The sequence below is a fragment of the Megalobrama amblycephala genome, linkage group LG19, assembly GCF_018812025.1.
Source record: "Megalobrama amblycephala isolate DHTTF-2021 linkage group LG19, ASM1881202v1, whole genome shotgun sequence".
NCBI classification, from domain to species: domain Eukaryota; kingdom Metazoa; phylum Chordata; class Actinopteri; order Cypriniformes; family Xenocyprididae; genus Megalobrama; species Megalobrama amblycephala.
In genome coordinates this window covers 32296775-32308799 of record NC_063062.1, presented here as the reverse complement: position 1 = coordinate 32308799, position 12025 = coordinate 32296775, and the positions used below count along the sequence as shown (strand labels likewise).

Below are 12025 nucleotides of genomic sequence, written 5' to 3'. Positions count from 1 at the left end.
TTACAAATATATAACATTACATAAATATATAATATTATATAAATTAGATAATATCATATAATGTAATATTAATATTATATTATTATATAGTATTGTATAATACAAATATATAATTGTATAATATTTATTACAAATATTATATAATATTTGTTACAAATATATAATATTACATAAATATATAATATTAAATAATATGATATAATGTAATATTAATATATTATTATATAGTATTATATAATACAAATATATAATTCTATAATATTTATTACAAATATTATAAAATTATATAATATATAAATAATAATTCAAAAATTAGAAAAATTAATATTGGAAAAAGCTACTTTTAGACATCTACACCTTTAGGCACCTAAAGAAAATTATTAAAAATAAAATATTACAATTTCTTAATATGAATCCAAACGTTCTATATAATGTAAAATTAAAAGTGCAACTTCAAGCCCTAATTTTTTTTTAATAATGCATAAACAATTCATTAAGCACCAAAAAAAAAAAAAAAAAAGGTTTCTGATTACTTAATTTACAGAAATGAATATGAAACTTAACAAATATAATCACAAGAATAATAATGTATGCCTCGTTTTCCAAACTTTTATCATAATGAAACCAAATATTACACGAAGAAAATTGCACCAAAAATTGTCAAATACTTCAAGCTCTGATCATGTGAGGCACTCCACCGGAAGTTGCATCACTTCCTCATAATGCCACTGACGTGTCTGATCGTGAGTTGAGTTGGTTCTGACGGCAGGCAGCGCTGCGCACATTAACTCAAGCGCAGGGCAACTTTGGAGCACTTATTTATTTTTTTACACGTTTTCGTTTTCGTTGAACGCTGTTTGTTCTGTCCTTCGTAGAATTGGGTCCTTTCGTGTTTGGCAAAGATGCTGGACTTCTTCGCCATCTTCAGTAAAGGGGGAATCGTGTTGTGGTGTTTTCAGGGGGCCGGAGTCACTGAATCCTTCACCGGGCCTGTCAACGCTCTCATCCGCTCCGTCATCCTCCAGGTAAAGTCCCTGCACGGCCTGTTGAGGATTCACACCGTCGGATTATTGTTTTGTTCAGTATACAGGCAGCCGCAGGGCAGATATCGCCATCTTAGCCCAGCAAACACATGGGTTGAGCTGTGAGGGTGTCATGTTGGCAGGTTACTATGGGAACTCTGTTGGATGATGTAAAATAGGACGAATATTGAGCTGGACTGCGTTAGGTGGGATCTGAGTCCGAGTTTTGGATAGTACATGTTGGGTAGTCAAATGTGTTGCGTAATACTGCGTGTACCAGCTTAGCCAGAGCTGAATATAGACCCTTTTCGTGTTTAGTTCATAATTATTTTACTACTAATATATAACTACTTAAATGTGTTTCTGTTTGCAGGAGAGGAGTGGGAATAACTCTTTCACCCACAATGCCCTGAGTCTTAAATACAAACTGGACAATGAGTTTGAGCTTGTGTTTGTGGTGAGTGAGTGATTATTTTCCTTTTGTCAGTGCAAATAATGTGATGATCAGATCAGTTGGTGTCCCATGGCTCAACTGTCCTCGTGCCTGATCGTGTGCTTCTGGTGTCCCAGGTGGGTTTTCAAAAGATCCTGACGCTGACGTATGTGGATAAGTTCATAGATGATGTCCAGCTTCACTTCAGAGATCGATACAAGAATGAGCTGGAGCAGAGAGGCCCCCTAAAGTTTCTGCTCAATAATTTTGAATTTGGAGAGGACTTCCACAATCTTCTGAGGTGGGCTAGACCTTTTTCCTGGGAATTTTAAAACAAATATGTATTTTTGTCTGCAAAACTAATTTTACACACTTAAAAGTGTGTGTGTGTGTGTATAATATATATATATATATATATATATCTCATGGTTTCCACACAAATAGGAAGCAACTCAACTGTTGTCATTGATAATAAATAAGGATTGTTTCTTGAGCACCAAATCAGCATGTTAGAATGATTTCTGACAGATCACGTGACATGAAGACTGGAGAAATGATGCTGAAAATTCAGCTTTACCATCGAAGGAATAAATTACATTTTAAAATATATTCAAATAGAAAACCGTTATTTTTACTGTATTTTTCATCAAATAAATACAGCCTTGGAGAGACTTCAGAAACCTTAAAATATCTTACCGACCCCAAACTTTTGAATGGTAGTGTATGCATACAGTTCTTCCAAAGCATGTATTGCCCAAATTATTATACATTTTTAGTTTGCAAGAAAAAAAATGTAAAAACTATTTTGATAATTTAAATAAAAGACCACAATTACAATTTTTGCAGGGAGGCGGAGGACAGCAGCAAAGCCAAGGCCCCCGTCTCAATGAGGACTTTCGACATGTCCCAGAAATCCCAAAAAACTGTGAAGTCTATGATTGAGACAAAGGATGGAGACAAAAGCAAGGAGCAAGGAGGGAAGAAAAGTAAAAATGCCAAAAAGGAAGGTGAGAACTGTGAGAGACGAGTCAGTTGGGAGTAAGTGGCGCTTTCAGTGCTTTATAAGTTTGTTAGTGTGACCGTTCTTTCTTTTTCACCTATTCTCAGGTGTCTCAGGAGGAGATCAGACTAAAGCTGCTTCACAGACTGCCTCCAAAAAGGCTGTGGAGAATGGAAATGATGGTCTGACCGCAGAGGAGATTATTGAGAGGAACCGTGCCAAGTTCATCAGCAAGCAGTTGGGTGGCGGAAAACCAGAGAAGACCAGGTATGAGTTGTGTGAAAAAGCCTGTTTCATTTCAGATAAAGCCCCATCTTTGATCGCACAGGTCACAAGATTTCTAAATGACTTCCACTTTAATCCTCAAGTTTAGTTCTAGACTACATTATTCCATCTGATTACTTTGAAAACAGGAGGTTATAATAAGATATCCTGTTTAAAGTTACATTTTTATTACTTTGTATTGCACAGTAAGTCCCCTAAACCCCCGAAGCCAAAGGGGAAGGAAAAACGGGTGTGGGATATGGGTGGGAGGAACACTGGAGAGCTGGACTACAGTGGAACCAATGGCAACAACTCCAATGACGCACAGAACCAAGACTACGAGGCCTCAGCTGAACCGGTGAGCAGTCCAGCTTTAATGCCCGGGTATATTTCATTTTCTGTGTTCCGCTCCGTTGTGTCCGCACAGCTTTCAAAGTATACTCAGCTGCGGATGACGAATGGACGTGTTCGACACATGCGCAGTGCAGTTGATTTTCTATACTCTACCAGTCATGTCATTGACAGGACATTCGCTCAGAAGGATAGAAAAAGAATAGTAGCGGATCCGCCATTGGATGCAAAGTCATGGGCTTCAAATGTTTCATTTACAGGGTTGTTTAATACTTAAATTAATTGCGGATGAAATTGTCTGTGTTCCTCTTAGCTGATCCAGGTGGATTCCATGAAAGGTGACCTGCGAGGTGTGGATTATGAGTCTTCAGACGACGAGGATGAAGAAGTGGAGGAAGAGGAGCGAATTGTGGTGGCGCAAACTAACAAGAAAGGGTAACATTTTAAAGTCTCTATTATTCTGTCCTTTCAACACTGCCTCACAACATTAAATTTCTTCATCTAAACTTGTTGATTGTGTCTTTGTTTGAATCCTTGGATATGGAGATGCCACATTCTGTGTTTTTTCTCTGCAGAGCTAAAAAGGGTGGTTTTGGGGGAATGTTTGGGATGCTGAAAGGCCTGGTGGGATCGAAGAATCTGACTCAGGAGGACATGGAGCCAGTTCTGGACAAGATGAGGGACCACCTCATTGGTATGACGTCGCTCTTGCTCCGTAGCACCTCATTCAATACGCTTGTTTTTTCAATTTGTTTTTAATTAAATTGTTAAAGGGTTCTTACAGTCATGGACAAACTGGAAATATATTGAGGAATTGTAAGGCCTGGAAAAGTCATGGCAATGAATGAGAATTTTTGATTTTGACTACATATTTCTACTAAAATATTTAATTATCTAGATCAGGAGGACGCAAAGGTGTGCTAGGGAATCTGTGTGAAAGTTTACAGAAAAAATGTTAAAATAAATATATAAAAACACTAAACTAAAAAAAAAAAATATATATATATATATATATATATATATGTATATCATCTAAAAGTAAAGGTTGAAAATGTAGAAAAGTTAAAAAAAAAATTACGATTAGAGTAAAATAAATTGATTTTAATAAAAAATTGTTAAAATACATCTAACAGTACTATAGGTAGAAAAAGTGTAATAAAAATCAGATTAAAATAAATAGATTGATTGAATAAAAATAGATATAAGTATTGATAGTAAATGCATCAAAAAACATTACTATAGATAGAAAAGGCATAATAAAAATTTGATTAAAAGAGTTATAAGAGTAAATAAGAAACTAAAATATATCAAATAAAAATAAATTTGATATAAATACATCTAATAGTACAGAACTATAGGCAGAAAAACATAAAAATTTGATTTAAATAAATAAATGGATTAAATAAAGTTTAAAATAAAGATTTAATATAAAAAATACATCTAAAAGTTTGTGTAGAATATAGGTTGATATTATTTTAATAAAAAGTAAAAATAAAATTGTAATAAATGCATATAACATACATCTAACAGTACAGCATTATAGGTAGAAAAAGAATAATAAAAATATTTAAATAAATAAAATTGATTAATAATTTATTATAAATCAATAATACATCTAAAAGTACAGTATTGTTATATATATATATATATATATATATATATATATATATATATATATATATATATATATATATATATATATATGATAAAGTAAAAAAAAAAAATAGTAAAATAGTTAATTTGATTTAAATAAAACATTAAAAATTTATATAAATAATACAGTAAGACACATAATAAATATATAATTGAAATAAATAATTTAAAGGTACACTATAACTTTTGGCACTCTAGCTGTTAATAAACAGAACTGCATGCGTCTTGTAGCCGGAGCTACTTAATAGCATAATAGAAACAAAATATTTTCCATGTAATATATTATTTTACACATTTAATATTAATGTTTCACAGTATAAATTGGGTCTTAATTCATGAAAATTTAAATTTGAAGATGGGGTCCCTCACTTGAGGATCCTATTTGGGGGGCCGTGGCATCTAAAAGTTTGAAAACCCCTGAGCTAGATATTGCTCTTGTGTAAAATAAAAAGCATTTTTGTTTGTTTCATGAGAGAATTTTGATAATCTCAATTCATTAGTGAATTGGGCCTAATCAAAATGATGCTTGAAGTATCCAGTAATCACAGATATCTAGAAACTGATACACTGTGCGTAACAGCCTATGGTAACTCTTTATTTGTCCATGTTACATGAATAATAACAGTAAATTATGCATAATTACATGCAATTAACCCTAAACCAAGCCCTAACTCTTAAGCAAGTACATGTTGTCACTTAAAATTACTCAGTACTTCTAATTACTTTGTAACAAATAAAGTATAACCCAGCCCACGTTATAACTGGATCAAGCTAGCTACAATTTGAATTTTTCTCTTCTTTCTTCTAGCCAAGAATGTAGCAGCTGAAATAGCCTCCCAGCTCTGTGAGTCTGTGGCCAAGAAACTGGAAGGCAAAGTCATGGGCACTTTCACCAGTAAGTACAGTGCACACCTGCTGAACAGCCCGTCCAAACAAGAGCCTTCCCACAGACATGTGCATGTTCTCACGCCAGTACATCGAGTGCATGCCTTCTCTCTTGCTTTCTGGCCTTCCTGGATTATTTTGCTCTTCTAAATCTTCCTCTGGTTTTCTTCTGTCCAGCTGTGGCCTCTACGGTAAAGCTGGCTCTGCAGGACTCTCTGGTGCAGATCTTGCAGCCCAAGCGCCGTGTGGACATCTTGAGGGACGTGCTGGATGCTCGTTCTCAGCGCAAACCCTTCGTCATCACCTTCTGTGGGGTCAACGGCGTCGGCAAGTCCACCAACCTCGCAAAGGTTTGTTTAAAAAAATAGTGTGCTTGTAGAAATTTATGGTCTGCATGCAATACCTGGAAAATCAGCTTTTGTTGAAAAGTCCTTGAAATTAAAAAGAAATGAGGTTTGAATGTACGAGAAAAAAATACACTACTTGTCGAAAGTTCCGAATAATTGCGTAATTATTCATTAGTAAATATTTTTTTTAATGTCTCTTCTGCTCACCAAGGCTTTAGAGTTGTCAAAAGTACCGACTTTGGTACCTATCGGTACTGAAATTTTAAAAATGTGACACTTTGAGCGCTGTTAAGCGGATTCGTGAACACTTCTGATTGGCCTTTGTGTTGACACGCTCATCAGATATGTCTGTGATTGGCTACAATGATCAACGCATGGCAGCGCTTGAAAGCACACGGAAATGTTTGAATTTGAAAGCGGGAAGCAGGAGCGTTTGAAAGCAGTAAGCAACTACTACTAAAGTAGAAGCAACTACTATCAGTGGACTGGTCCGCGATAGACGCCTGCTTTCAAACGCTCCCGTGTGTATTTCTGTAAGCGCTTGGTGAAAAGCGTCATTGATGACTATTTACAACGTTCTTACAACGTTGATCATTGAAGCCAATCACAGACACATCCGATGAGATGTGAAAACATTGGCCAATCGATCAGAGGTGTTTACGAATCCGCTCAACAGCGCTCAAAGCGTCACATTTTTAATATTTCATTACCAAAGTCGAACTCTAATTTTAATTATAAATACAGTAAAAACAGTAATGTGATATATAATTGCAATTTAAAAGAACAGATTTCTATTTGAATAAATTTTAAAATGTAATTTATTCCTGTGATCAAAGCTGGTGTTTGATGGGCGTTCTGTCGCAATATGGCTGCCGTCGCATCATCCAGGTGGATGCTGCACATTGATGGTTGTTGAGGAGATTCCCCCCCCTTCCATATGTAAAAGCGCTTTGAGTGCCGAGAAAAGCGCTATATAAATGTAACTTATTATTATTATTATTATTAAAGCTGAATTTTCAGCATCATTACTCCAGTATTCAGTGTCACATGATCCTTCAGAAATCATTCTAATATGCTGATTTGCTGCTCCATTATTATTATTATTATTATTATTATTATTATTATTGGTGTTTAGAGATGCACTGATACCAGTTTCAGTATCCGGCTGATGCTGCGCTCGGGTACAATGAGATGACATAATTCTACTCACCCTTCAATGATTGAACATTAAAAGGACATTTAGAAGAGTAAAAGCATCATCAAGAGACCATGAAAAAGTGTGATTCTTTCCACAGCAATAACGCACGGGTTAAATATCACTGTAGTAATACATACACTGTAACATACGTTGCCTTAATCAAAAAATATTCATTAACTTCAGCATTGCATGATACTATTTCAAAGTGATTTCTGTCATTTTGAAAGATAATAAATTGTATTTACCTGTGAAAACAAACCTGGAAAGACAAGAAAACAAGAGATTCATTGTGCATTCCAGTGAATTATTAATGGGAGATATAGTATATTAAATAGGGAGAACAGAACACAAATGTGCAGTGTATGTTGTACAGTGGTACAGCAATCACATGAAGTTTTCAAAAAGTTTTCTGTGCGCAAACATCTGAAGCACACACTGCAAATCTGCTTCTCAGACAGCGCACAAATACCCTATTAAATCAAGTTCTCTTGAATGTCTTGCGCTTGAATTTTCAAATTCTCACAAAATTGTCAAAATGCCTCTTTGGGCTAGTGTCCTTGTGAAACATAGTATGTTATGTCTTAAGTAAACATAAATAGCTGAGAAAGAAATCGCACGTGTAACAGTATGTTGGATACGTGCAGCTCTTAAAGTGACAGCAGCCTAATATTCCGTAATGTTCCAATATACAAATGACAAAGAAAATCACTCGCTGCTCTTGACTGGTTGAGCTCGGCTGGAGCAGCTCTAAATATTCACTGTTTTATTAAATTAAAGATACAATATGATAGAGCAATAATATGAACAGTGCAAGTAATAGTAGCTCCTACAATACATTTTAACAGGCATAATTAGGCATGAAAATATCTGAAGGAAATAGCTGTTTGCTAAGCCAACTAATTTGATCAATATTCTTTTGGTTTTTCTGTCTAATATTTTAAAAAATTAAAAATGCAATGAAAATGCAGGTATTGGTATCGGCAAGCACGAAAAATATTGGTATCTGTGTCGGACTCGTTCTGGAAAAAGTGGTATTGTTGCATCCCTAATTATTAATAATGGTTTTTATTGTTATGAATGTTGAAAAGTAAAAACAGTTGTTATTATTATATTAATATTAACAATAATATTTATTATTATTAATATAATAACAGCTTAATATTTTTGTAAAAAGCAGAATATATATATTTTTTTCCAGGATTCTTTGATGAATATAAAGTTCAATGAACAGCATTTATTTAAATAAAAAAAAAAAAAAAAAATTGCAGCATTATAAATGTCTTTACTGTCACTTTTGATCAATTTAATGCATCCTTGCCAAGTATTAATTTCTTTTTTTAAATTGAATGGTAGTGTATCATGGTTTCAATATTGTTGATAATAATAAATGTTTTTGAGCAGTAAATCAGCATATTGAATATAATATAAAGGTCATGTGACTTTTTTTTTTTTTTTTTTTTTTTTTTTTTTTTTGGGTGCAGATCTCTTATTGGCTGATTGAGAACGGTTTCACAGTGCTCATCGCCGCCTGTGACACGTTCCGCGCGGGTGCCGTGGAGCAGCTGAGGACTCATCAGCGGCGTCTGAACTCTCTGCACCCCCCCGAGAAGCACGGCGGACGCCCGGCCGTACAGCTCTTTGAGAAGGGATACGGCAAGGATGCTGCTGGGATCGCAATGGAAGCTATTGCCTATGGTAAAATCCACATGATTTTACAGAAAATGAAACTTTCCAAGGATTCATTCATTAACGTATCTCTCTCTCTCTACAGCTCGTAACCAGGGTTTTGAAGTGGTGTTGATCGATACAGCTGGCCGTATGCAGGATAACGCCCCTCTGATGACGGCTCTGGCTAAGCTGATTGCGGTCAACACCCCGGACCTGGTCTTGTTCGTGGGAGAAGCACTAGTGGGCAATGAGGCTGTGGATCAGCTGGTAGGTTTTGCTCAGGTGTAATGCCAGATATAGCCTATAGATGGCACTGCTTTATAGTGTATTGCAGTGGACTCCAAACTTGGTCCTGGAGGGCCGCTGTCCTGCAGAGTTTAGCTCCAACTTGATCAACACACCTGCCTGGAAGTAGTCTAGTATGCCTAATTAGATGTTGATTAGCTGGTTCAGGTGTGTTTAATTGGAGTGGGAGCTAAACTCTGCAGGACGAGTTGGAAGACCCCTTGTGTATTGTATTCAAATTGTATATTTCTGGTTAATAACTGAGAAACAAAGTGGTCTTGCACTAGGGAGCAATGTTTTTCACTGAATTATGACTTTGGTGCTTTTACCGCTTTTACTTTTATGACATTGAGAGAGAAAAAAATCTTTTGATACTTACTTTCTTACTTATTCAGCAAGGGTGTATTAAATAGATTAACAGTGACCGTACAGACGTTTATAATGTTACAAAAGATTTCTATTTCAAATAAATGCTATTCTGTTGAACTTGATTCTTTAAAGAATCTTGAAATAAAAATGTATCAGTTTCCACAAAAATATTAAGCAGCAAAAACATTGATAATAATCAGAAATGTTTCTTGAGCAGTAAATCAGCATATTAGAATGGTTCTGAAGGGTCATGTGACACTGAAGATGGGAGCAGTGCTCTTTTAGTATTATTTTGAGATACTTTTATAGTTTTTCTTAATATTTTGAATTAGTTTTTATATTTTCTTTATTTTAAAGTTTAGTCATTTTGTTGGGGTTTTGTCTTTTATTTAGTTTTTTAAATGTCTATATGAAGAAAAAGAAAGAAAGAAAGAAAGAAAGAAAGAAAGAAAGAAAGAAAGAAAGAAAGAAAGAAAGAAAGAAAGAAAGAAAGAAAGAAAGAAAAATGTATTTTTATTGATTTTTATTTCAGTTTTAGTTTTATTTTAGTACATCTAGTTAAACTAAATGAAAATGAGAAGTGTTGCCTTGGCAAATAGCTGAAATAAATACATTTCAGTTAAATTGTAAAAATATTTCACAATATTGCTGTTTTTATTGCATTTTTGATCAAATAAATGCATCCTTGGTGAAAAAAAAAAAAAATCATTTTTTTAAAAATCTACCAGACTATAAACGTATATTTAGATTGGTCCATCTTTACTCCCTCAAGAAAAGTAAGAGATTCCACATGGCAATGTTCTTTATATGTATAATAATGACATTGATAGACTTTAAAAATGAATTAAATTGAACATACACAATGAAAAGTAATGCAAAATAATTCAACCAATTAGAAACAGCATCTGGGCTGCTAAGCCATTTTCAGGTCATCCATGCTAATTACCATTCTGTTGCTTGTTCTGTTTCTATTGTGTATCCATTTGAATGTGGGAAATTGCTGCAAGAAACCAGTCCTGACCTTCATAACAAATATTTCAGGTCTGTTAATGCTCACATTCAGTCAGTAATTCGTGGATGTTTTCTGCATTTTTTTTGTAGGTTAAATTTAATCAAGCCCTGGCTGATCATTCCAAGACTGACAAACCCAGGCTTATCGATGGCATTGTTCTCACCAAGTTTGACACCATCGATGACAAGGTATGAGTGCAGGAATGTTTGAATCCATTTTTCATGGCCCTTCTTAAGTGTTAAGTTCTTGCGAAATGAACTTTGGTTAAGAGAAACTTACCCATGTATCCTGTAGGTGGGCGCTGCCATCTCCATGACCTACATCACGGGTCAGCCCATCGTGTTTGTGGGCACCGGGCAGACGTACAGCGATCTGCGCAGCCTCAACGCCAGGGCTGTGGTCAGCGCGCTCATGAAGGCCTGAGCTTCTGGTGCTCGAGCCACTTTCACGGTTTCGCTACAGCTAGATATGAGACCCGTGACCCCTCTCAGCTTCTTGTGAATGCAAACATGCCTATGTGTTCAAATGATAGGTGTTTTTTTTAGTTTACTACAGGTTTAACTGAAATTCAGTTCATATTTAGGAACCCTCTTGTGTTTTGTTCCAGGGAAAAAAAAGTGTTTGATTCAGTTTAATGAGTGGAAGGAATAACATTTGACTTGATCTCACCTCAGCAACCATTTTTGATTGACATGCAACACAGCCAATCAGAGAGCAGCAGCTACAAATGCCCGGTGGTTTTCATTAAAGATGAGAATGAGATGAGAAAAGTATTTTTCACTTTTCTGCCTCCATTCGCTACGATGAAGTGTTCTCATATTTACTTCCTCGCAAAAAAGATTGAGGTGTTATTCAAATGTTATAAAAAAATATAATATATTCTAAATGTATTTGTCTACTTTTTATTTGATTAATGTAGGTACATTCAGAAGATTGCTCGTCACCCAAACCGTCTCATGAATTCACTACCATAGTGCCTCAGCTCATTACATTCGCAGTTGTTCCCAAAACAATTCTGTACAAATGATGCCTTTTCTCATTCTTCCTTTTTTACTCAGGCTTTTCATGTCACTGGATATGAAAGTTATTAAAAGATATTGAAAGATTTGGTGCTTGAGGTTTGAAGGCCAAGGTCTGAGCGAGGCACCTCAGCAAAGGGTTCTAAAATGCTGCGTATACCAAACTATCTGAATCCCTACAAAGTTACATCTTTGTTTTAATTCATTAGTAACTGTACTGTCATTTTCTTTTCTTTCAGATCCCTTCATGCTTTTATTTTAGAACAAAGTCAGGTCTTAATTCTCCTCATATTAATTTGATTTAGCACAATGGCAAGACTGGAGAGCTTCATCGAGAAGATTTGTTGTACTTTGAGAATGTGTAATATTTCTTAAATAAAGCTGCTATAATAGCCTGTAAAGACTTTTGTTTGGTTCTAGTAGTTTGTTTCCAGTGCAGTACTGGTATTTTCACCACTGCTGAATTCACATTGGGCGTATCATTTCTTAACAAATAATACAAGTAGACATGTCCGTTGC

At 35.1% G+C, this 12025-nt stretch overlaps 1 protein-coding gene across 1 annotated transcript; it reads left to right on the top strand.

Moving 5' to 3' along the window:
- Nucleotides 1–711: 711 nt before the first annotated feature.
- srpra (SRP receptor subunit alpha) lies at nucleotides 712–11907 on the top strand. The gene is made up of 14 exons (XM_048167697.1): nucleotides 712–1025; nucleotides 1396–1479; nucleotides 1593–1756; nucleotides 2302–2462; nucleotides 2563–2722; nucleotides 2927–3077; nucleotides 3384–3505; nucleotides 3646–3764; nucleotides 5532–5618; nucleotides 5786–5958; nucleotides 8635–8848; nucleotides 8925–9088; nucleotides 10577–10675; nucleotides 10782–11907. Exons 1-14 carry the CDS (start codon nucleotides 903–905, stop codon nucleotides 10908–10910), a joined length of 1950 nt encoding a protein of 649 aa, XP_048023654.1. The 5' UTR covers nucleotides 712–902; the 3' UTR covers nucleotides 10911–11907.
- The last annotated feature ends 118 nt before the right edge of the window (nucleotides 11908–12025 follow it).

Coding starts and splice junctions, on each gene's coding strand:
- srpra (XM_048167697.1), top strand. CDS start 903: ATGCTGGACTTCTTCGCCATCTTCAGTAAAGGGGGAATCGTGTTGTGG. Junction 1,026..1,395: donor TCCGCTCCGTCATCCTCCAG/GTAAAGTCCCTG, acceptor TTCTGTTTGCAG/GAGAGGAGTGGGAATAACTC. Junction 2,723..2,926: donor GGAAAACCAGAGAAGACCAG/GTATGAGTTGTG, acceptor TGTATTGCACAG/TAAGTCCCCTAAACCCCCGA.